This window comes from Zootoca vivipara, chromosome 1 (assembly GCF_965207765.1).
Source record: "Zootoca vivipara chromosome 1, rZooViv2.hap1.1, whole genome shotgun sequence".
NCBI lineage: Eukaryota > Metazoa > Chordata > Lepidosauria > Squamata > Lacertidae > Zootoca > Zootoca vivipara.
Window position 1 is genome coordinate 100,289,590 of NC_142582.1, and position 25,536 is coordinate 100,315,125.

The 25,536-nt window shown below is 42.8% G+C and overlaps 2 protein-coding genes across 13 annotated transcripts in view; one reads left to right on the plus strand and one right to left on the minus strand.

The window, feature by feature from the left end:
• The window catches only part of STRN3 (striatin 3), a 44,988-nt gene extending 41,933 nt beyond the window's left edge, over nt 1-3,055 (minus strand). For all 4 annotated transcript variants that reach the window (XM_035110079.3, XM_035110071.3, XM_088671561.1 and 1 more), the window contains exon 1: nt 2,440-3,055. In XM_035110079.3, the coding sequence (XP_034965970.1) occupies nt 2,440-2,781 (342 nt within the window). In that variant the 5' untranslated portion in view covers nt 2,782-3,055. The remainder of the gene's footprint in view (nt 1-2,439) is intronic.
• Nucleotides 1,649-23,906, plus strand: AP4S1 (adaptor related protein complex 4 subunit sigma 1). Of its 9 annotated transcripts, none has more exons than XM_088671594.1 (7): nt 1,747-1,883; nt 11,570-11,745; nt 12,253-12,333; nt 13,410-13,496; nt 14,714-14,782; nt 16,758-16,769; nt 23,519-23,906. In XM_088671594.1, the coding sequence occupies exons 2-7, from the start codon at nt 11,608-11,610 to the stop codon at nt 23,645-23,647; spliced, it is 516 nt and encodes a 171-aa protein (XP_088527720.1). In that variant the 5' UTR covers nt 1,747-1,883; nt 11,570-11,607; the 3' UTR covers nt 23,648-23,906. The 9 variants fall into 9 exon arrangements, with proteins under 9 accessions (XP_088527749.1, XP_088527720.1, XP_088527713.1 ...); XM_088671587.1 differs by lacking the exon at nt 1,747-1,883 and adding an exon at nt 2,132-2,272; XM_088671621.1 differs by lacking the exons at nt 1,747-1,883; nt 12,253-12,333 and adding exons at nt 3,122-3,437; nt 6,041-6,177.
• Nucleotides 23,907-25,536: the final 1,630 nt, after the last annotated feature.

The following is a 25,536-nucleotide window of genomic DNA, read 5'->3' on the forward strand; positions in this document are numbered from 1 at the left end:
TCTTTGAGAGAAAGAAAAAGCCAGCACTGTATATAAAAACTAATGTAGGAAACTGCAACAAACTAAGGAAACAAGAGGTGACAAAATCTGCAATGACAAAGTCTGCAAGATGCATGAAAGAAATCCTGAAGTGAGGCTCTCCATATGTCGTTGGACTCTACCTTCTATTATCCCTGACCATTCCCCATGCTAGCTGATGGGAGTTAAGAATCCAACAACATCTGGAGGACATCATATTGGCTAATCTTGCCCTGGAATGACCTATCAAACTTTCAAAGGACTAACACATGTCTACTACCGTAAGAAGTCTCATTTCGATGGGATTTAGTCCCAGATAACTGGATATAGGGATGCAAGTCATCTAATGCTGTATTAAATGGTCTTCAATACCACAAAAGACACAAAGCTTCACCTAATACTTTCCTATGACAATCACCATAATTCATCTGAATCAGTGTTTGACATCTACCCGTTTTTCTCAGAAAATAAGACACTCTCTTATATTTATTTTTCCTCAAAAAAAAACACTATGGCTTATTTTCAGGGGATGTATTTTTTCCCTCCTCCTGCCACATCCAGCATTGCTGCTGTGCCTATCACTATGTCTTATTTTCGGGGTATGGCTTATATTCCTTGAATGCTTAAAAATCCTGCTACGGCTTATTTTATGGCTACGGCTTATTTTTGGAGAAACAGGTACATTATTTCTCCATGTCCTACCTTGAACCATTACCAGATTGTAAAACTCTCAATAATAAAAAAGATTTGATCCACACTGCTAGCAAATAAGCATCTAACTGAAGATAAAGACTTAGAATCAGCTCAAGCTGGGTCCTATATGTCATAAACATATGATTGTGAATTTGACTTACTTAGCTAGTCTCATGAAGAAACATGACTTCTCTTTCAATATGATATGCTTGATACCTCAAAGCAGCAGCAGCAACAACAAAAGTAATTCTGTTAAATAATAGGTTTGCCAAAATATAGTTGTCATTTGTCATGACACCAACATCTAGCAGGCATTTTAGTCTCATTACATTATTACTGTTTATTCTCTTTTACAGTATCTCTTTGGCTTTGCAGAGCATTATAAAAATCAGTGTTTGACTCACAAGTACCCCGTAAGATGGAATGCTGTCCCCCCCACCCACCCAACAGGAAACTGCAGGTGAGAAATTGCACAGCTGTGCACAAGTCAGTACTTGTCCTGACAGACCTAGGGCTTCCAGATCCAAATCTAACTACGTTGAAAATCAACCATATTAATCAGGAAAAGCACACCTTCGCTTTTACAAGCTTCACACTGCTCCTTGCATTAGCTATATGGGGACACACATCACAGAATACAGTACAAATGCAGACTTATTTTGTTTTTTGGTTTTTTTAAATAAAAAACACCTTTTAGAATGTGGCTAAACCTCAGGTGCGTACACTTGGAGACTTTAATTATAGAGGCACATGTACCTTCGCACCTAGGCACCCAATTTTAATGGTCATTCACATATGACAAAACCAGATTAACTAGCCAGCGATGCATGCTAAGTAGGGAGTCCTGGCCACTCCTGGATCCCTGACTCATGTGCCTATGTAATACATGGTTCTGGCAAACACCTTACACATTACTGTATTTTGCTGATGTAACCCTAGATTACAAATAGATGAAGAATAAGAAGCAGCAGCCTGAAATGGTCGATCCGTCAAATTTATCAAACTCTCTCTGGTCACGTCTCCCACTTTCCGTTTCATTTTTATGTATTTTTAGTGGTAGTGTCACCCATGTGGGTACTGAACAGAGATTGAAGGGGGAACACGCCTCCTATTCCTAGAAAGAAGGCGGGGTCCCTCGCCAAGAAGGAAGTGCGCGTCTTTGTATTCCCAAGGTAACAGATGGAAATAAATAAGGTCGGGGGCTAAGAGTAGGTTTAGATCACCGTGTCCTTATAAAGATGATGCGACTCGCCCTCCCGGTAGGCCGTAGAAGCCTCCGAAATGTCCCGAGGCTCCGGCAGCAGCAGCAGCCGCCGCGCCGAGCGGGAAAGCCACTGCCCCCCCCCGCCCTCGAGCCCCAGCTGTCAGGGCGCGCGGGCGCTGCGGAGTCGGTGCCTTAAAATCCGGGGCCGGGGGGAGACGGCAACCCTCCCCTGACTAGCCTGACAGGCCCAGGCGGGCGCCATGCTAGAAACCAAAATGGCTGCCCCGGGGAAGGCTGCCCAACCCGAGGAGCCGCGAGCGGGGGAACGTGCCGAGTGACGGCCGCCGCGCCGGACAGGTAACTTTCTCCTCCCCCGCCGCCGCGTCGTCCGCCCCCTCCTCAGCCACGCCGCCGCCGCAGCTCCCTTCCTTCCTTCCCGGTTACGGACAGACCCTCCTTGCCTCAAGTCAGCCGTTCTCGCTCATTGTGCTTGTGTGTCCCCTCCGCCCATCCAGGATCCTCACCTGGAGCTCGGCCCTTTCCACCTCCCAGTGCGCGCGCTCCATCTCGAAGCGGGCCCATTCGTGCTGGATGTAGTGCAGGATCCCCGGGATGGTGTAGTGTTGAGGCCGGGACAGCTCCGAGCCGCCGCCGGGGCCCACCGCTTCCGGAGCCGCCGCCGGGCCTTGGGGTTGCTGCTGTGGCGGCAGGTTGCCTCCGCCGCCGGGCCCCGCGCAGCCTTGGCTGAGCAGCTGGGAGTTCGCGTTCCCTCCGGCGGGCGGCAGCGGCCCTTGCTGCTGCTGCTGCTGCTGCCTCGGGCTGGGCCCTGCCATGATCCCGCCGCCGGCTCCGGGATGTTCGTCCATTGTCTGTGGGGAGTCCTCCTTCCCCCGCCTGCTCTTCCTGCTGCTGCTCCTCCCGCCTTGTGTCCCGAGTCTGGAGCGGCGCTGCTTGTGGGGAGGGACCGACCCGGGGGTGTCAAGGCTATGCGGAGCGGTAGCCGGGTGTCAGAGCAGCGCCGAGCTCCAGCCGCCGCCTCTGCTGCTGCCGCCGCCGCCGCCGCCGGCCGCCATTACAGTCTCAGCTCCATCATCAGCCGGACAGATTCACTCAGCAGCTCGGCTCACCCACCCACGGGGTGGGGGGGGGGGAGAGGAGGAGGGACGCGGGGCATGCTGGGAAACGGCACCCGCCTTGCTCCGGCACCCGCGTCGCCCTGCTGCACGCATGCGCGGGCGCTGCCTGAAGGAAATTATAGAGAGGAAAGTAGGGGTTCTTGCGCTCCTCTGGGTGGTATTTGGTGTTCGCTGAGGGGGGGGGGGGAATCTCGCTCCTTCAGTCCTAATTCGGTTTCCCGCGGCTGACTTTTTAACTCCTCGGTAAAACTCGCTTGTCAATGGCCAGGAGAGCCAGAGCTGCCCGCAGAGATGGTCGCTCTTTGTTTTTAAAGTGAGAATGACACTCGCACTTCACGTGTTCACTGTGCATTGTCCAGGTGTCATCCTCACGACAACCTTGTAAGGTAGGTCAGAATGTTTCCCCGTGTTGCCGATCTGGGCGGTTGAGGTGAGAGAGTGTGGCTTGCCTAAGGCAACCTACTGAGTTCCTGGCAAATGTGACATTTGAACTGGGAAATTCCTTGGTATCTCAGTCTTTTTGCCAGTTTACACAATGGTGTAAAGTGTTGATAGTTGTAGAGAGGGCTTTATTTAGCTCAGGAGGAACTGCCAGGAGCATGTGAAGAATATATAAATTCAATAGTTATCTGACCATGCTAAGAGTGCATTTTCCATTTTTAGAAGAAAGCTTCCTATATCAAATGAGCCTCTTGTCGGAAAAAAAAATATTGCCTGGCATTTTAAACAGCAACAATAATCGCTGGTAGTCTACAAAGCATCCACTCATTCTGAATGTCCAAATTGGCATTTTACCCAGCACCACAAACTCTGGCCCTTCTTCATCCCACTTCCATGAGATAAAGACATGGAGGAATAAAAGGTTATGTGACCCATTTTGAAAACTACCTTTCCCTGATGGTACGGTATGTTTTTAAAAGATTGCAAAGGAGTGTATTCCATATTTAAGTCCCTGCCATTTTAACAGTCTCTTGCTACTATCTCTCCTAAGTTTATAATTTTTCATTGGCTGCTACTGTTTGTTGCTCTTTCAGCTCATTTAAAATGGTCTCCCCGATGATGGGCTGTGCCAGCAAAAGATTCTTGGCATTGCAGTTGCATTCCTCACATGTCTACAGCTGACTCCTTGGGGTGGACAAGAGGCTGTTTCTCCCACCACACGCACAACACACCCTCCCTCCCCCAGGACATGAAACATGTGCTGATTTTGCCACTGCCGTTGTTATTATTACTCTGTCACCCAAAGTAGCAAGGCAGCAAATAGAAACCAGAGTACTGGCAGTCGGCAAACCAGTGTCAAATTACTACTATGAGTATGGGATTAAATTAAGAGAGGCTAACCTCTGTAGAAGGAGAGGGAGCGCTTTCTGAGCAATCCCTTGAGGGAAACTCCATCACAGGGATGTTTAAAACAAGGTTAGTCAGAGCCTTAGGGAACATGCCTTCTTTAGCCTTTGGTAAACTACTCAGTCATCTTTGCAAACCATATCCTTAAAAAGGAGCAAGCTAATATGTAAGCTATATATAGGAGTGTTTTACATCTACAGTGTAAACAACTCACAAAATAAAATGTTTAATTGAAGGTATGAAATTAAAATACAGGAGTCTGATGCTGACGCACTTGGACTTCGAAGTAGGGTTTCTTTAAATAAAGTAGCTATTGCACTAAAGTGTTCTGTCACATCCTAAGTACCGAATAATTAGCAAGTCACATCAAAAAAGAAATGCTTTTTCTTCTTCCAAAGTAAATTTGATACAGATAACTGGACTTTTAAGGCTACAGTTATGAAACCATGGCTATAGGGGTCTTTTTTCTGTTGTGGGCTACATGGCCAGCAGTGGGGCAGAGACAAAGATAAATGTTCTGGATTAACTAAACTGGAATAAAGCCCTGTTTCAATTTCCTCAGATTAGAATTCCCAGCCCTATCCCAGCCCAGGTCTATTGTTAGAGGCATTATGCCTTTGTTGATGGATATATACAACAGCTTAGATAGGTCTAGGTCTGATCCAGTAGAGTACTTATTTAGAAGTATACCCTTAATGTTGACTAGGAAGTAATAAAAGTATAAGCAACAAAGTGGGAGTTATTAATGAAAGGCTACGCGTCCCTGAAAAGCCTAAATTGTTTTTGCTAGTACACCCTGGATAGTTAAGCACAGCAAATGCATTTTAAACTTGCATTTTATAATCCAAAAACAGTTCCAAAAAAAATTGAGAACAGAAAACACTGGAATGTGAGTTGGTTGCTGTTTTCTAGATTCTCTTTGTACAGTGAATAAACAGAGAATAAGGAGCTCAAAGTAATTACAATATAAAAATATTGATAAAACTGCATAAAATACAATTGAAAAATAACATGCAGTTTCAGTTCCATTAAGAGCACAGAGATCCAGATTCTGGAGGGATGGACACAAGTTTCATGACCCAAAGGCTTCAGAAAGTAGGTGTCTTCACCATTTGGCAAAGAAGTCCCTTAATATTGAGGGCATCCTGTTGCCAAGGGGAGGGAATTCCAAAGGTGGGCCACGGCTACAGAGAGTATCCTCTTCCAGGTCCCAACACAAGAAACCATGTTTATTGGCAGGACCAGAAGCAGAACCCCCCTCTGCCGATCTCATGGTTTGAAACAGTCTACACCTAGATCCCTAGTCATGGAGGGCTTTAAGTGGCTAATTTGGAGTGTCGTCTTCTTTGGCAATCACTCGTAGCCAAGTAAGATTGTCTTCCATGTACAGTACACTGTCTTAACGGTGTGTCCACAGGTGACTGTGGAGCCCAATTCTGGATCCACACCCCCTTCCACAGTGGAAGGTTATCTTGTGGAAAGATAACTGCCCAGGTAGGAGAAATGATTTACCCTTTCCAACATTACACCACTGAGTTGGATTTGTGGCACTGCAGAGAGGTTGTTTTATGCTTGTTAGTGCAAAACTTTGGTTTTTTGGATGTTGAGTGATACGGCAAGCTTTTCGTATGCTTATTCAAAGAAGGTGACCCGGAAACTACAAATTTGAAGATGACCCGGAAACTACAATTAATCCAGAATGCGGCAGCTAGACTGGTGACTGGGAGCAGCCACCGAGACCACATAACACCGGTCTTGAAAGACCTGCATTGGTTCCCAGTACGTTTCCGAGCACAATTCAAAGTGTTTAAAGCCCTAAACGGCCTCGGTCCAGTATACCTGAAGGAGCGTCTCCACCTCCATCGTTCTGCCCGGACACTGAGGTCCAGTGCCAAGGGCCTTCTGGCGGTTCCCTTGCTGCGAGAAACCAAGTTACAGGGAACCAGGCAGGGGGCCTTCTCGGTAGTGGCACCCGCCCTGTGGAACGCCCTCCCACCAGATGTCAAAAAGAAAAATAACTACCAGACTCTTAGAGGACATCTGAAGGCAGCCGTTTAGGGAGGCTTTTAATGTTTAATCAATTATTTTATTTTATTTTTCTGTTGGAAGCCGCCCAGAGTGGCTGGGGAAACCCAGCCAGATGGGCGGGGTATAAATAATAAATTAAATTTAAAAAAAGATATTTAGGATGGTTTGGAGGTCATCCTCTGAGTGTGTACACACTATGTTGTGTCACACCTACATGACTGAATCTTTTTATAACCTTATTCCCATAGCATAAAAAGAAGCATAATTAAATTCAAAAATTTAATCCGTATCAATAATTTAATCAATATCAACCTAGAAGTAAGGTTTGGAATGATATTCTCATCATGCACATGGCAGTTCATCATTTCCACCTGAATATTTATGAGGATCACACTCTACAATGCCATTTTGTAGTGGGTTAATTAAAATATATTCTCATAACCCTAACTGATATTTTAAGGTGCATTAATTATGCTATCTTTATTTGCCTCTTCTATGGGCTAGAAGCTCTTGGGGCTTCCTTTTGAGTTTGTTCTGTTTACTTTTCAATTCTTCAATTGAAACCACATAACCTGAGGATACATAAGAAAATTTATGCTTTTTATACGTCTCCTATAATTTTATGGAAGAGGAGACACACATTGTTCCCACTCATCGCAGCATTTTGCTGTTGTTATTAAATCTTACACATGTATATAATTGAGAGAATAATGAGGACACAATAAGGTTTATAATATGTTAGGGAATGGAGAGAGTGAAAAGAGAAACAGAACAGTCTCAAAGTTAAAAATAACGCAGTAATTAATTCAAATTGATGGGTAGCATGTTTAAAACAAACAAAAGGAAGTACTTATACAACACATAATTAACTAATAGCATGTATTTCCATAGAATGTTGTAATTATTAGAATTAGTGGTGTTGAAAAGGATTAGGTAAATATGTGGAGGATGAAGTTCATCTGTAATTCATAACTACAATAACCAGAGCCACAGTGTTTGTGCTCAGAGACTGTGTACTATGTGCTTAATTCAAAACTAAGGTGTTGGGGCAAAAATTTGTCTGGAAGTAATCCTGTCTGACCTGGAAGCTGTTTCCCAATAATTACAGAGGGAAAGGCATGTAGCTCATGCTCAAAGACATGTGCTTCTTTATTGTAATCTCACATGTTCCTTGATCAACCTGGTTGTGCTGAAAACAGATTTTGCAGAGCAATTCTAACGGGGGAGTAGAGTGGCAGATTCTCCCAATCCTAACTGGGGCATGGAGCAGCCAGGACAGAGGGTTGTAGCAGTCCCCCCCCCCATTTTTGCTGCACTAGCTGCAGCCTGGCACAGCACAGGGCTCAGATCAGGTTCTTCACTAGTAAACAGGCTGGTTTTGGAACCAGCAGCTCTGTTGGCACAGTCCTGCTCTGCACCTCAAACCCAGCTTTAGGACCAAATATGATTATTGCCAGCAGGAACACAGGTAGAAAGCAGTATGCACTCCATCGCCCTTTCAGGTTCACAGTGGAGGGAGACTTCTGTTGAATCCTAACCAACACCAGTACGGATCAGGGGTTAGGTATTTTTTTAAAATAGAAAAGTTAAGTAGACTGCACCCAGTTCCTATGAAAATCACAGGCCTTAGGTCTGGACTTTGTTATCCTGCTCAGAACTCTGGCCTTGATCAAAACAACCTTTAACTCAATTGTCGTAAAAATAGATCAAGTATAGGCATGTTCTGCAACCTTTTCTGTAGACCACCCAAATGGAGTTAGCAGACCACAGTTGGAGAATCTTTGCTCTACCCTAAGGTTTTAAAATGCCTCACAAATCAATTACTCTTTTGTCTCCTTAGAATGGTGTTGTATCTAAATAAATCCATTAACAATAGCCACAAGCCCGTTTGTGAGCTTTTAAGAGTACTCTCCCGACATGGGAGTGAAAGTTATTGTCAGCTTATGAGGAAAGAGTACCTCCTGTGATCTGTATATAGCCTAAATATTCTCTTAAACAGCTCCATATTTAAGAGCTAGCTGAGCTTTGCATTTGGCATAAAGACATATGCCTATATCTATAAATTATAATAATATAATTATTTTACACAGTGGCTGTGTTTCATAGCAAGAAGTTTCCCATGAGGAAATTCAGCATCCATCTATAAATAAAATCAAGCATTAAGCAAATGAGAGAGTGTAAAATACTGTACTTCAGAGCAGAGCCAGCAGTGAATCAGACTATGGTGGCTATAGTTACTATGTATAATGCAAATGCAGTGGGAAATATTACAGGTTGGTTCTCTCACCAGTACAATCGTACCTTGGAAGTCGAACGGAATACGTTTCGGAAGTCCATTTGACTTCCAAAACATTCAAAAAACAAAGCAGGGCTTCTGATTGACTGCAGGAAGTTCCTGCAGCCAACCCCAAGCCGCAGAAGCCCTGTCGGACGTTTGCGTTCCTAAAGAACGTTCGCAAACCGGAACGATCACTTCTGGGTTTGCTGCATTCAAGAGCCAAAACGTCTGAGTTCCAGGTCATTCGGGATCCAAGGTATGACTGTATTTTCAATTTGAAACAAATAGGAATGGACCCTTCTGCCTCTGTCCAGTACATAATCATAGTTGATTTATTTTACTGTGGCATTAACCCCAATCCAATTGCTCTGGGTAGTTTGATAACTACAAATAAAACTGGGTTTGAGCCTCTCTAGGGTCTGGGAAAGTAGAGAGAAAGCCTATTAAATAAAGCTGTTTCGGACAATCCTCGAACAAGTCAATGGTATAGTGAAATTATATTTACCAGATGGGGTGTTTGAGGAGGCGTAGTACATCTCGTGGGAGACATGTTGTGCTCCTTTTGGGGTAGTATGTCCACCTTTGGTCCCCACCCTGCATTCAGCTCTCATCTGTGGCTCCTAGAAGCTGTCAAAATATGGCAGTGGCCACACCCGGGAATAGCTTCAACTGGCTGACTAAACCAGGTGAGGGTAGCTGATCGGTCTCAAACCCTTGGGGTGTTAGGGACCTACCCTGCATGCAAAGACAGGTTCCAGCAGATTGAGTGGACAAGACCAATGGTGGGTCCAATGGTCAAGAAGTGAGTTTCTGCATGTGCTATAGAGGGAAGTGAAGGGCAGATGAGGCTCGACAACCCGGGAAGGTAGCCCATATAGCGAAGGAAACACTGACCCCAAACCTCCGCTGCATTGTGATGGTGATAATAATAATAATTAATGTTTTATTTATACCCCGGCCATCAGGCTGGGTTTCCCCAGCCACTCTGGACGGCTTCCAACAAAATATCAAAATACAATAATTCATCAAATATTAAAAGCTTCACTAAACAGGGCTGCCTTCAGATGTCTTCTAAAAGTCAGACAGTTGTGTATTTCTTTAACATCTGATGGGAGGGCGTTCCACAGGGCGGGCGCCACTACCAAGAAGGCCCTCTGCCTGGTTTCCTGTAACTTCGCTTCTCACAGTGAGGGAACCGCCAGAAAGCCCTCGGCGCTGGACCCTGGTGTCCGGGCAGAATGATGGGGGTGGAGACGCTCCTTCAGGAGAAGAAAAGGCTAAGGAGTGAACCCTACAGAAACCTGGAGTGGAGTCCCTAAGATGGTTGGGTGGTGCTTTGTATGCCTCCTCCTGGCAACTCCTGCAACCAGGATGGTACCAAATGTATTGCTCTGCTTTCCTTTGGACTACATCATTGAGGCCAGATTACAAGGCCCCCCTCTCGGCCTCAATGATGTGGTCCAAAGGAAAGCAGAGCAATACACTGAGTTATAAAAATGCTAGCAGCCATTTGTTATTATTGCTTTAACATAGGTACGGCTGATGACTTATCATCTTAACCAGGGCTGGAGAAATGAAACCATCACACCTGTCTACAGACTGAGTTTTGCAACAATTACTCATGCTAAAAGGGTATTCACGGGAGCAATTCAGTTTGGATTTCCTGGAACAAATGAGAGGCTTGTTCACCACATTGCGAGCAATAGATGCACTGCTGCTGGTTGATACTGAGGTTGCTGCTGTGAAGGAGTGCCTAGAGATGGGTGGTGTGGGAACAGTACCGGTAGTTCATTTTGCTTGCTTGAACTAGGCGAGGGACTGGCCCAAAACATGACATGTCAAAACATAGCTTGATAGTGTCTGGGTGGTAGGTAGATGATGAAATTTGCTCTGCAAAATTAACAGGATAATGCCTCGTGATTATTTCATAAGTGGGTCATGAAAGTGACTCTGGAGTAGTTCTGTGCTTGGCTAATTTCAGCCTTCATAAAGGTATTTTTGCAAAGCTTGGCTGATGGCATGGATCACACTAGGTTCCAGTGTAGTCTGGAATTGGCGAAAAGCATAGATGTGTGGCTTCTTGGACCCTTCACTTTTTAAAAGTTGCTTGTTAACTCCCCCACCCAGGTAGGGGTAAGAGGGGCGTCACTCTGTGAGGCAGGTTAGGTTGAGATAGAGTGGTTTTCCCAAAACCACATAGTGAACTTAATCACTGAGTGAGGATTAGACCATGTGAGATAGACACATGTGAGATAGATAGGGTATTACCAATTTCTGCCTTTTATCTTTATGAGCTTTATATGCTTGGGGTTAAGAAATGCTGAAGAACACATCTAGAATCAATGGCAATATATTATAAAAATAGCCCGATACTATAATTTGCCATTATAATAGGCTTCAGAATAAATGCACCCTTGCTCTCCCCTCCCTATCTTTTGGTGGTTGGCACATTAATGCAGAAGGGGGGTGGGCAAATGCCCACAATTCTAATTTCAAGCTTTTCAATTTTCTGCATAACACTATTTTTCCACAGTAACTAGCTATGCATTTCCTCCCACATGCCTGCTAAACATATCTCCTTGCTGGAATTTGCAGAGTGGGACGGGTTTCGTTCTGGGAAATGTCTGCTTATACTTTATATGCTAGTAAAGCATTTTGTAGCAAATGTTGAGGAGAGCACATCTAAAGCTTCATCCCAGCATGGATCACCTACAGGCAGTTGGCTGGAAATGTTTTATGTGGCTTTAGAAGCCTCATTCACCTGAACCCATAGTCATAGCCTAGAAAAGGTTGTCCTTAACCCAGTGCCAATTCAAAAGATGAAGCTGTTAATTTCCTTACAGTTTTATTTAATCTGAATTTCAGTTTTGACCATCTAGCCTTGAAAGAACAGACAACGAATCATGATCAAGTTTTTTCTTATGGTGAACAAGCAAGGGCAAACAAGACTCTCTCGATATTATGAATACATGGACCTTCATACACGGACGATACTAGAAGCTGAAGTAATCAAGCATTGCCTTTCCCGTTCAAAGGAGCAAGTATGTATTTTTATGTAGACATTTTAGGGTCAAACAATCTGATTGGGGCAGACCCTATGACTTTGAACTTGGGCCTTCACCAAGTTCACAGCAGGGGTACATTATGTGTATAACACGAGTGTGTGTGTTTGAATGGGATTCGGCATGCAAAAGGTGTGTGCGCACAGGATGCTGGAATCTCCACCTAATCTCTGCTCTTCCCCACAGCCACTTTTGTCCCAACTTCCAACATCAGAGCTTGGCTGGGGGGGAAATGACCTCAGGAAGATGGACTGGGGCAGCGGTGAAGATGGTTCAGCATCCCTTGCCTGTACAACCCCTTTGCTTTTTAAATGGCACTCTCCCACCAATTTATGTTGTTTAAAAATTAACCCTTGAATGCTGCATGTTAAGTGCTATTTGTGCCCATATTGTTTTTGGACTACAACTCCCATCCCTCACCGCTGCCCCTGCTGGCTAGGGGCGATGGGAGTTGTAGTCTAACAACATCTGGGGGCCCTTTTTCAGGGAGAACTCATAGGAACTCAGTCCTGGCACCTCTCAGGTGGGCACCATTGCCATTCTAAGAAAATGAGGGAGATGTTTATGGTGAGTTCCAGCACCTCTTTTCCTAGAAAAATAGCACTGCCAATAAATGATCTAATATGTTAATTCATACAGGTCCACTCCATATAGAGATATGTGCTCTGTCAAGAAAACCATCTTTTTTCTTGTTAGCCAATCCTTCCTTCATCTGCAAACTGTTGCTAAGGTAACAGAAAGAAAATAATTTTGAAACCCTTTCCAATTCAGCAAGACAGTGGAATACTTTATAAACCAAAGCGCTTACATTTTCTTTTATGATAATACGACTTTGGGTGTGTGTACAGTGGTACCTTGTGTTACGTACTATCCCCCTTACGAATGCTTCGGGTTATGCGCTCCGCTAACCCGGAAGTAGATGCCCCTTGTTGCAAACTTTGCCCCAGGGCGCGAGCGGAAATCACGCTCTGGCAGCACGGCAGCAGCGGGAGGCGCCATTAGCGAAAGCACGCCTCATGTTACGAGCAGCTTCCGGTTACGAACGGACCTCCGGAACGGATTAAGTATGTAGCACAAGGTACCACTGTACTCTAGGCACCGGGATAGTTTCAAGATCCTAGCAAAGGCTATGACACTGACTTTGAGTCAGCTCAGGTTCTTTTAAGGATGAAGCTGGATGTGATAGTGGTGTGTGAGTGATTTGCTGTTTACTTAAAAACAAGGGGTGGGAAAGCATGTGAGGAACAGATGATGTTAAGCAAGGGGAGCTCAAGTTTACTGGCCCTCCTTTGTTTTAAGCAGTTTTCTCTCAGTTGAGCTCCAATGAAAGACCTGGGCTGGGAGAAACTACTTAAAGCAACGGAGTACAAGAAGGGGGGGCTGGTTTTATTACACGCAAAACACATGCCAGTGGGCTGTTTTACAAGTAGAGAACAAACCTCCACCCATCCTTGTTTTATATGTAAAGAGAGCATTTTTAGAACTGGTAAATATAAACAATATTGGCATCGATTTTTCTGCCCTTTAATAACTTACTTAGCCTGCATAAACTAAAAACTGTCTACAAAAAAAATCTACAAATATCTAAAAAATATCTACAAAAATGTGTCATCCATCAAATTTTATCTATGTCTTTCTTTTAGTGTTCCTTTATTGAGTACAAAGATTTTAAGCTGGTGTACAGGCAATATGCTGCTCTTTTCATAGTGGTTGGAATTAATGAAACCGAGGTATGTGTTTATTTCTTACCTATATAAAGAAAAAACAAATATTGATCTGTGATCTAAAGACAAATACAGAACTTGATATATGCCCATTGCTTCAGTTTCTTTCTGGTTTCCATATGTGATCCAGTTCCTTATATTGTGTCCTTCACTCTGCAATATCTAGCTCTCCCACAATGTAGTTGCATCATAAGAGATGAAGGAAACACAGCATAGTCTCTCTCAGCAAAACCAAGAACTCTATGGCACCTCAAAGACAAGAAGGGTGTCATGAGCTTTTGTAAGCAAGACCCTGCAAATAAAGACTTGACAAGAGACCAGGTTGCTTCCAGATAGGTGTTTATCGTTGGATTGGTGCATCACATGCAAGCAAACATTTTACAGCACCCTTACAATGTTATCATTAAAAAGCCAGCCCATATTTTTTCCTCATGTAATATGAATTTATTATTTTGAGGGAAAATCTATAAGCTAAAAAAACACCCTGTTGCTCACAACCCATTAGCGATAGCCCAGTGGCCTATTTACAAAGGAAACACCCTTGAGAAATTATTTTATTCATGTATGTATTTATAAACTTTCTGGACTGCCTTTCATCACATAACATTGATCAAAGGACAGTTTTCAAGCACAATATAAAACATCATGGTACAACATAAAACGACAGCGAAACACAACAATCAATCATATCAATTATCAATAAAACATAGCAGCATAAAATACGCCTGAGGTCTTGGTCAGTCCCTCCTGGCTTCTTCCAAAAGCCCAGAATATCAAGTATGTTTCAACATGGCAGCAAAATGCTAGCTAGGTTGCCACCATCCATGCCTCTAGGGAAAGTGTTCCATAATACAGGTGCTACTGCAGAGGAAGCCCTGTCCTGTGTCATCACACAACCAGCCATGCCTGCCAGCAGGACAACAAGCAGTGCCCCCTGCCAGTCATGGGGTCCAGGCCCTTTTGAGCACAAACATCAGTATTGGCATGGTCTGCATGCAATTACTGTATACCTGATGTGAAATTCAGTGTGTTGTTGTTTGTAATGCTGCACTGGTACACTCTTTTGAATTTATACTGCTGGTGCAGTGAATTTTAAGGTCTGAGGATCAGACTATTGGTTTTGTTTCCTAAAACATAAAACAAAAATCACAACTGTGAGCTTTATAAGTATGTAGAAAAGTTAACAGATCACTGGTTTCTCTTATGTTCCAACTGATTTTCAGAATGAAATGGCTGTCTATGAACTCATTCATAATTTTGTGGAGGTTTTGGACAAGTATTTCAGTAGAGTGGTAAGTATGATATTGAACCAAATACTGTACAAACTCTTCTCCTTTTTTAAGAAAGCCTTCATATGATTTATTATATCATAGACCTGTTAGTCTGAAACATTTGCACCGTGATAAGGGTGCAGATATTTGACCTTTGGATTTATTTTTATCAAAAGACATCAACATTGGGTATTAAGCAAGTACACAGGTGGCTCAAGTCTGTATTATTCTACATGTATAGAATTCTAGCTTTGTAGCTGCCTTGGAAATTGAGGAGTAATTGAGCAAAAGCTAAAAGAGAGATTTGATAACTTGCTCCCAACTTTTGAATGCTTCTATTGGGACACCAGGAGCGGTCCAACATCTGAATGTAAGCTCTGCATATGCCATTAGATAAATATAGCACTTTGAAAGAATCTTTGAAACTCACAAATCTAAAAATACTGAGATGACAAATCATCTCTCTAGTAAAGGACAGATGTTCTTTTCTTTCCCACAGTTTGTTCTTTCCTCCTCCATTAGCATCCTAGCTTGAGATACTGCAGATATTATATGTTAATTGTACTTTCACTACCTCGTCTCTTGGGAATTAACAGTCCAATTAGTTATATCATTTATTTGTTCTCGGTGTTACATGTAATTAAAATAGCAACATGCATGATACAATGTACCACACTTTTCAGCCCTTTTAGACTGAACAAATCAGCAGCTTTGAGCAAGGCCAGTCTCCATGGGGTGGTGCAAATTGTACTTTAGACTCCATCTTTCATCCAATAGATGATCATTCAGAAATAAGAGATGTAGCAGCATCTGTTGATTGTGTTATAATCACAATTCAGACAAAACTGATACAGTATTAGGAGGTAGTGCTTAGAATAAGGCAAGCAGATTTTTAGGAAATGTGCTTTCTTAAATGGGTGGCAGCTTCACATACACATGTTAGGGCTTTCACTGTGTGCATTATGGTAAAAAAAATCAAAATAAGCTTTATTGTACTAGCCAAAGGCCATGACAAAACCATACAAACACTGTCAGGAAAAGAAATATCTATATAAAATATATAACTGTATATAAAAAGCAGAGCCAGTGCCTTGAACCATCAAGATCATAAAATGCAGATGCACGTGTGTGTGTATTATAATGCCCATCATGCAGAAAGACACGTTCAAATAGGAATGCCATGGCTATTTTTAACACTGGATCGCCTCATAACACACCAGCAGAAATGTCATGACACACAGCCAGGACTTATGTGTCTTCCAGCAATTTGGCAGAAGTGCAAAACAATTCAGCTGCCCACTTTCACTGAATACAATCAAAGTCTTTATACCTGCAAAAGGTAGCTTTAAAAGTGTGAGACCAGCATCTGGCGGAAGCTCCCACACAAAAGAGAGCTGCTCAGTAGGATTTCCCATAATTTAGGGCTGTGCATCTTTGCCTCATCCAAAGCATAGCAAAAAACATGAACAACTAGTAAATCACAGTATTCCATAGGTCTTGCTTCACAACAGTGTGGGGAACCTGACCCTCCAGACATTTTTAGACCCCCCCAACTCCCATCAGACCCAGCCAAGGATGCCCAAAGGTAGGGTTGCCATATTTCAGAAAGTGAAAATTCGGACACAAAAGTTGTATGGGTTGCCATACGTCTGGATCTTCCTGGACATCACAACGATTTCCGCCTGGACACTGTTTCCAATGGCTGAATCCCTGCTGTGTCCAGGAAATTCCGGATGTATGACAACCCTACCAATGGTCAGGGATGATAGAAGTTGTAGTCCCCTAACTCTGCTTTACAATAAAAAAAAGTACTGAAAATGGATGCAAAGGATGAGTGAATGTTTACAAGCTTCATGATAATCCCTTGGACCAAAAACCAATATACAAATAAACTTTAAAAACACTAATAATAACGTACAATAATGTAGAATGGTCAGAAACTGGAACAACAGTCCTTTGCTCTTGCTGAAATGTCCCTTTTCCTTTTCTTTTTTAGAGTGAGTTGGATGTATCCTTTCAGTTTTCTCTATTTATGTTCCTGCTCCTTCCTGCCTCTGCCAGGCTGTGTGACATTCGTAGGAATCAAAATGTTGCCACAATTGGATTAAACTATGTTCAACAGAGGTGAATGAGCCATAAAATAAGGATGGATGGTTTGAAGTATGTGAATAGTATGTGAAGAGTGACAGTGTGGAGGTAAGTTGTTAAAAGGCTGGTGATATGGGTGGTGATATGATAATGGATGCTGGGAAATGGAGACTTTTTGTTTAAAGGTAGGATATTTCCCCTTGCTCTACTTGCTCTACTTGCTACTTTAATAGATTTCAGTGCATGAACACAGTAGCTGTGATAGAATCTGTTGCTGGGCGAAGGAAGAGCTCTATCCTCAAAGGAACTGAGCTCCAAGCATTTACTCCTACCACTGAAAGGGCTCTCTCTCTCTCTCTTTCTCTGATTGCTACCTGCCTTTCAATGGCAGAGGCATCTGGACAAGAGTCTCAAACGGAGATTTCAGCACATGGGGTAAATAGATACAGGAGAAGACTAGGGATGCAAATTAATGCAGTCTGCTTGCTCATTACAGGTGCTAATGTTAAACCGAAAGACCATCTCCTTCTGCACGAACCTGCCTGTGCTGAGCACAGTGTTTAGTATCAGATCCATTCATTGATTCTGCTGGCATAATGTAGTGGGAGAGGATTTGAGACGGTTACTGATGACCCAAATGGGTTGGGTAACGTCTCTCTCCATGTGACGGAGGCAGGAGAGCAAAGAACTCTGGGAGGCAGGCTCAGTCTCCTCAGTTTTTTCTCTCCTGCCTGATGGGACAGGTTTTTCTTATGAGAATTATCTTCTGTCATACTCTCAATGCTGCTGGAGATGTTATGGGTGTGTGTGTGTCCCATGATCCGGCCCTGCTTATTTAAGGAAAATGGAACTAAATCTGTAATATTTGAGGAGGACAAAAGGGAACATTCCAGGTGAGACTTGAATCCCCTAACATACCCCTGGGTGAAAAATATGCCAGCCCCGGAAATGGTACACTATGTTTCCCTGTAGCTGTCCCGACACCTTCTACCATCATCAGCATGAGATCAACAGGGCTCAGGATCTGGCAGTTTCCCAACCCAGATTCTCTCACCTCTATCCTTTTTGGATTGGAGATCAGTGAGGGTAGCATCAGAAGTGGATGGTCCTGAGAAACCAACAGCAACAACACCTGTGTTGATGGAAGTAAGACAATTAAAGGGTGACATTACAAACACACTCCTAATTGCATGCTAAATAATTGTATGATTAGCTCAGTTGGTAGAGAATGGGACTCTTAATCTAATCTTAGGGAAGGAAATTTTGCAATGAAAGGGAGGCTCCATTACATTTGATTCAGGATTCCACTTAAAGAGGAAGCTTATTTTTTGTTGTTGTTTAGTTGTGTCTGACTCTTCATGACCCCATGGACCAGAGCACACCAGGCACTCCTATCTTCCACTGCCTTTCGCAATTTGGTCAGACTCATGTTGGTGGCTTCGAGAACACTGTCCAACCATCTCGTTCTGCTGTCCCCTTCTCCTTGTGCCCTCCATCTTTCCCAGCATCAGGGTCTTTTCCAGGGAGTCTTCTCTTCGTATGAGGTGGCCAAAGTATTGGAGCCTCAGCTCCACGATCTGTCCTTCCAGTGAGCACTCAGGGCTCATTTCCTTCAGAATGGATAGATTTGATCTTCTTGCAGTCCATGGGACTCTCATAAGGAATACTAATAAGGAAGCTTATTAGTATCCTCTTAATTAAGAGTCCACATGAAGCAAAATGTTTTCAATATTGTAACTGCAATATAGCAAAATAAAATAAAAAATACATCTTTGCGGAAATAGCTAGAATTTAAGCAATCCCTCACCCCCCCCCTTAAATTAAAATCTCAAGTTTTGCTACTTAGCATGCTGGTGTATTTGACAAGTCTCAGCTATGTGCATGGAGAAGTGGGTGGAATTGTATTAAGCTCCTTAAAACAACTGCAGTAGGTGCTGATATCTGGGAGAGATGAGTCATTAAAAAGATTACAAAAGCAACAGTTAAAAGTTATCACATCAAGTTTGGTGTGGCAAAACGGATCTGGAGTGGGAGTACTTTATTTTTTAATGCCTGTAATTCTGGGTAAGGAACAAGAGAGCAGTTTTTCACATGAAAGTAAGCATGAATTGCTGCCTAGGTTGCACTCCCATGCACATGTACTTGTAAGTATGGCTCTTTGAGCACAGCTGGACTGACATCTACGTAAAGAAACATAGGTTGGGGCTGTGCATTACATTACATAAAAGCATTTAAGAAGAGCATATCCATTTTCAGGATAAGTTACTGAATTTAGCTAACACACAGGCACTCCCTCCATTGAAGGTGTAAGCAGGTGTACAATAAACCAATATATCTTAAAGACACTAGCTTCCATTGTGCTTTGATTTTCCCAACAGAAACAGAACCCTGGAACCCCCTGGAATATTGCTACTGCTAGGCAGAGACTGGGGGTGACATGCAACTTTCACAACATTACTTAAAGAAAATAAAGTCCAATAGTGATGCCTCGTACAGGGAGATGCAGTCCGTGGGCATTCCCACAGTGACAGTGGCAAGGTTAGCGGAGCCCTGGGTTCAGGGCCAGCCCTACAGCCTCACATGTGCCACCATTGCTGGGAGGTCAGAGCACTCATTTATGTGTGCTAAGACCTAAGATCTCATAGCAGTAGCATCACTGGTCTTGCCACCAATCTTGGAGGGGTGGGGGTCCTACTGCAGGACACAGTTTCCTCACCTTTGAGCTAAAGACTTGCCACTTTTCAGTTGCGGTCCATCAACACTTAAAAGACCAAAAGCTTTGGTAAGAAAATATTTGCCAAAACCAACTTAATGCCCAAGCATTAAATCACATCAATGCACAATGCTTCTAATAAAACACAGGCATTTTTTGAGGCATTCGCTAATAAGGCAAAGGTATTTTTGAGGCATATGCTAATGGAAGCAAATATATTTAGCAACTGAAATAGCTATGCCAATCACTGAGCCAAAAACTGTTTGTCTTGGGGTGAGACATCTGGCTGTATGAAACTTGAGAAAATACTAGGTATAGAAATCATCAGTGGTAAGTAGATACATCGCCAAATTATATTTCAGCCTTGTGTTTGAATAAAATATATTTCAAAGCATGTTCATATAGCCTACATTTATTAGCTGAAGGTGCCCTCTATTTGAAGAGCAGTTCAGAGTTTTGTATAAAGATAAATAACCTTAAGAAGGAAACGTGGAGGCCTTGAAGTTGGTCATAAACATTGAGCAATAGGACAGCAGAGATAGGTCACCTGGTCACAGTCTTCCCTTCTGTACTGAGATGTAAAGTAGTTCTACTAAAATTATAGCAGTTTCGCAATTTCTCTTCTGTCTATACTGTATTTGCACTAGTCCACCACTGTGCAGTATTCCTTGCCTATTTCCTAAGGTTCTAAAGGCCAGGGGGGGGGGAGGGAGGGGCAGGAAGAAAAAGGACGGAAATGACTTTGAGAGGTTAAGCGGAGGCCTTTGTGAACGAGGAGGAAGGATCTTTCTGCACTGAGAGGGGAAACTGTTTTAAAACAATGGCAGAAGTTTGAGTAAAGCAAGGATGGAGAAACACTGAGAGGGAAATGGCAGTTTCCAAAAAATTGTAGAGGTTTGAATGTAGCAGGGATGGATAAGCTACATTGAGGGTTTTTTAATAAAAAAAAACCCAACCCCAGTTTTAACCAGGTGGGTGCAACATAGAAGGTAACGAAACAGAGTCTTTTCCAATGGCCTTCTTGGCATACTCAAACATTGTTTCAACCCCCCTTCCCCCCTCCCTGTTCTTCTCTCCTCTTGGTGAACTCAAACTTTTCTCTCTTCCATTCCTCAGCTGTCTTAGGTGTGTGAGAGAAAGAAGGTGGAGCCTTCAAATATTCCATAGTACCTTCACATAATATAGTTCAGTACCATGAAGTTCCAGATTGAACATAGAAATTTAGAACAGATACAGTATTAACAAGCAAACACCCTTATATGTTTAGGACCCATTTTATGCAATCCTGTGTCTTTCTTTCTTTTTTAACCATGTATAAGTTACAGCCTGTGCCTTCAATGGTAAATACACAAACTGTTTAGTGACCAGCTGTACAGTGGTACCTCTACTTACGAATGTTTCTACTTACGAATGGAGCTCCGTTCGCCATCTTGGATGTGGTTTAGATAGGATTTTTTCTACTTACGAATTTTTAGATAGGGTTGCTTCGACTTACGAATTTTTTTCTCCCAATGCATTCCTATGGGATTTGACTTACAATTTTTTTCGACTTACGAATGTGCGTTCGGAACGCATTAAATTCATAAGTAGAGGTACCACTGTAGTTACCAAGGAAGATGCATGTTCAAGTTCATGCTCAGCATAAATTTTGCTGGGTAGCCCTGAGCCAGTCACTCTCTTTCAGCCTAACCTACCTCACTGGATTGTTGTAAGGATAAAATGGGAAGGGGTAAGATAATATAGACCTGCGCTCTTTGGAGAATGAATGGGACAGGAGTGTTAGTTAATTAATTAATATACAGTTACATGTTTAGGGATATATCTTAACCTCAGATCACTGAGATTTAGAATCCCAAGGGTGGAGTTAGGCCAACTAAGCTACAGTCATACCTCGGGTTACAGCTGCTTCAGGTTGCATTTTTTCAGGTTGCGCTCTGCGCCGAACCCAGAAATACTGGAAGGGGTTACTTCCGGGTTTCAGCGCACGCACATGCGCAGAAGCGCCGAGTTGCAACCCGTGTGTGCGCAGGATCACGTTCGCAACCCGAGCGTACACTGTACTAGCATTGGGCCTGATCTGGGCCTCTCAACTAGAGCTAGTGCAGCTGAAATGCTCAAATCACCACATTCCCCCCTTCCACCTTCCCCTCAGGGCAAGCAAGTAGGCTTCAGATATGGTAGTGGCTCTGCCACTCAGTTTAGCCCAACTGAACTGAGCATTGCAGCCTAAAGTTCCCATCTATAAAAAGGAAGTAGTAATATTTATTATATTGGTTTCCCCAAAAGATTAGCAAACAGTGCTGTACGGGTTTGTCGCATATATAGCCAATTAATATTCTTTCAGTATATGACTGCAGTATAATCCTGATGTGAAAATTCATGGTTTACTCTCTGAATGATTTGGTAAAATTTCATTTTAAAAAAGATAAGCAAGCCCTTTAGATTCTGATTCATTTTTAAGGGAGGGTTGGGCGTTGGACCGATGCTGTCTGCAAAGGAGTGGCCTCGTTTAGCTGCAAGGCTTTCGCAAGAGGACCCAGCGTGCCTAAAGGAGCCAAGCAACTTTCCCTGCACCTTTGGCAAGAGCAACTCAGGCAGATGAGGAAGGAACAGCCTGAGTGGGGAGGGACCGACTATGAGCTGCAGTCACTTGATTCCCAATAGCAGATGAAGTACTTGTTGGTGGAATGAAGAGTAGCTAGTTGTGGAATGCTGCCCAACAGGGTGGGGCAGCTCATATCTCACTGGGGGAGAAAAGAAGCCTCTTTGGGCTTCCAGTCATAATACCAACCTCCAGTTATCTCTGTAGAAACTTATTAAAAACACTTGACAGTAAGATGGAATGCATGTCTCATCTGATCCTGAACCAAGGAAGCAAATGTTGAGATTCTTTACTCTTCGTACAGGGGCTTCATTTTGTTTTCAGGTGCTGCAATTAATACGGAACGTGTTCTAGCTGTTTGCTGGCTAAGTTAGTAGTATTGAAATGTTAGATCTCTGTGGACCTCTTTTAAATTTGATTACACAGCTGTTCTGGCTGGGGCTGATGGGAGTTGTAGTCCAAAAGTTCTAGTCAAAAAGATCTGGCGGGCACCAGGTTGGGAAAGGCTGGTATGGATTCTTACATCTCAGTGCACCCATATTTCCACCATATGTGGTAAATACTTTAACACAGTAAGAACACACCTTCAGCAGGTCAAGCAAAAGATAGGAAGGGTTTTTTCAAGCAATTGTGATGTTTTCTCAGTACAGCTGTTTGCGAGTTAAGGCATGTCTGGAACAGTGAGGGACTGATAGCTGGATACACAAATGTTTCATTTGAGCACTTAAGCAGAGGAAGAATGTCCTTTCAGCACTGATTACACCTCATTTACACATATAATTGCACTACTATGGGGGAAATAGGGGACTAGGGATCTCTGTCCAGGGTGACTTCCCTCAGACTACAATTCCCAGGAACATTTTGGTGAAGCGTGAGACTGATTTTTTTGCCACTGATTTGCCTTAGCAGAATTTGTTAACCATTATTTCCCTTGTGTTCTGAATGGTCACTTTGCTAAGCAACTGCTAAACATATCGAAGCACTTTAAAAATTAATTTGAAAATCAAGCTTTTCAGTGAAACTTTACACAATTATTCTGGATTGGCTCTCTTAGTGCAAGTAACAATAGGCTGATAACCATTAGAATAAGATTGGTGTTAACCAATATCATTTGCTACTTCTGCTGTTTCTCTTTTCTACAGCTCTTTTAATTTACATACTATTATACACAATAACTGCATATTCTTTTGTGAAACTGGAGTCACAATGTTAAAATTTTTCACAATGTTAAAATTTTTGCAGTTGCTGAAAAACTCATTAGAAAGTTCATCTGTTAAGCAAATTTGAGTTCTGGCATTTTCCAGTTTAGTCCTGCTTATTCCAAAAGAAATTCCTTAACTTTATATGTACACAGATCATGTTCAAATTGGACAGAGTGCACATAATTTTGGATGAAATGGTATTAAATGGTTGCATTGTAGAAACCAATAAGACCAGAATTCTCGCACCTCTTCTTGTTCTTGACAAAATGGCTGAAAGCTAGGAAGACTATGCCAGAATTCTTCAAAACAGAAAGAAGGAACAATGAACTCTGAGGATTCAAAGGCTAGTTTTGCAACATTCCAAATGGGCTGAACTGAACCTTTTCATGCAAAAGGACAACTGAAGGAAGCAAGTGCCACACCTTTACTATCTACCTGTGAAAGGTTTATTAGTTACTGCTTAAAGTTTTTAAAATAACAAATATTCTCATTGTGTCGCCTGTAATCCAGCTGGTGAAATAAATAGTCTCTTTAATAATATATCTGTGTCTCTCTTTTTCATCAAACAAAATTAATAAGGCAGGCTGGGAAATGCTTTATAAAATAGACAGGCATGCTTTGACTATGTACAAAAGCAACCATATTTGCCTAAATTGCAGAACTCTAGCATCTATAGTGAAAAGCCTCCATTGTTCACTGAACTTGGGTGATTCCTCCCCTAATTTTAAAGTGTGGGGGGGGGAGCCCTCAATAGGTTATCTTCTGATCTCTGCCAGGACCTTCCTGGAAGGGAAACTTGTACCTGGGCCAGGAGGGATTGAACTGAGACTGAAGATGAATAGATTGGCAGAAAAGATGTGATGATCAGATAGATGATTTAGTACCTTTGGGGACTGTTTCCTTAAGCTTGGTCTAACCAGAAACTTTTCACCTCCATAGAGGGTTCCAGATTGTATGTGGATGTAAAAACCTTTTGAAGAAAACTAAAATGAAGTTTGAAGATGTATTTAGAAGACTTTTAGAAGACATCTGAAGGCAGCCCTGTTTAGGGAAGCTTTTAATGTTTAATAGAATATTTCATTTTAATAGTTTGTTAGAAGGTGCCCAGAGTAGTTGGAGAAACCCAGCCAGATGGGTGGGATATAAATATTATTATTATTATTATTATTATTATTATTATTATTATTATTATTATTATTATCATCTGCGGGGAATTATTTTATGTAGATTGGGTGTAATGGTTGTCAGGGGATGCAGAGCTTTGAACTACTTAGTTGACAAGATAGCTCATCTAGAGCATATTGAGGCTCTCAAAGAAACTTGAATAGCAAGGGCAGAACACAGTGAACGTTATCTTCTATCTGTTGGCTTCTTGAGGCCAACCTCTGGGGTTTTAAAGGACCATGGTCTTTGAAAGGACCATGACCAGGACATGTAGAAAGTGAACTTGTAACACTTTCAGAGTACCATGGAAAGTATATAAACATTTTTCTAGGGTCCTCCATGTACCCTACCTTTGAGGCTCCAACCTATCTCATCATGTAATCAAACACTTCTGAAATATAGACTACTGATCCTGTTTCATCCACTAGCTTGTGAGCTGTAAGCAAATTCTCTTCGTCTCCCTGATTAAGCTGAAGAGTCTTGATGCTTTTGACCAAAAGCCTGCCGGGAAACCACCTACTTGAATAGGTACAACTTAGCTACAATGCAGACAACTGCCTCCATCTCCCTGATGCTTTCACTTGTTAATGTAGTCTGGGGTACTAAGGGGAAAACATACCCCAAATGCAAGACCAGAGTGGGAAAAGGAACTAATGATCACACCCAGGTTTTCTTCACCACCATCCGTGGAGAGAGACAGAGACAGACGGAAGCTATAGGAGGAAAACAAAGAAATGGGACTGATCAACTCTGTGAAATCCTTCCTTTGCATTGTGTTGAAGAATGAGACACAGCTATAGATGGGTTAGCTCTGCCTTCTTCAAATGTGCTTACAATGCTTGTGTGTTTGCTTACTCCAAGTAGGACTGGTGGAAGCTGCTTGAGTCACTGTGTCAAGAAACCAGTGGGCTAAGTCAGGATGGCGTGGGCGTGGGGGACAGAGATGTTCCCCATCTGGAGTTAGCTTAGGAAGACTGATTGCCTATCTGGCTAGTATTGAGGAGCT

Excerpts from the sequence above, each read along its gene's own strand:
- AP4S1 (XM_088671594.1), top strand. The coding sequence starts at position 11,608 with ATGATCAAGTTTTTTCTTATGGTGAACAAGCAAGGGCAAACAAGACTC. Across the intron at positions 12,334-13,409 it reads AAATGAGGGAGATGTTTATG|TGTTCCTTTATTGAGTACAA; the intron begins GTGAGTTCCAGC and ends TCTTTCTTTTAG. Across the intron at positions 13,497-14,713 it reads TTGGAATTAATGAAACCGAG|AATGAAATGGCTGTCTATGA; the intron begins GTATGTGTTTAT and ends ACTGATTTTCAG.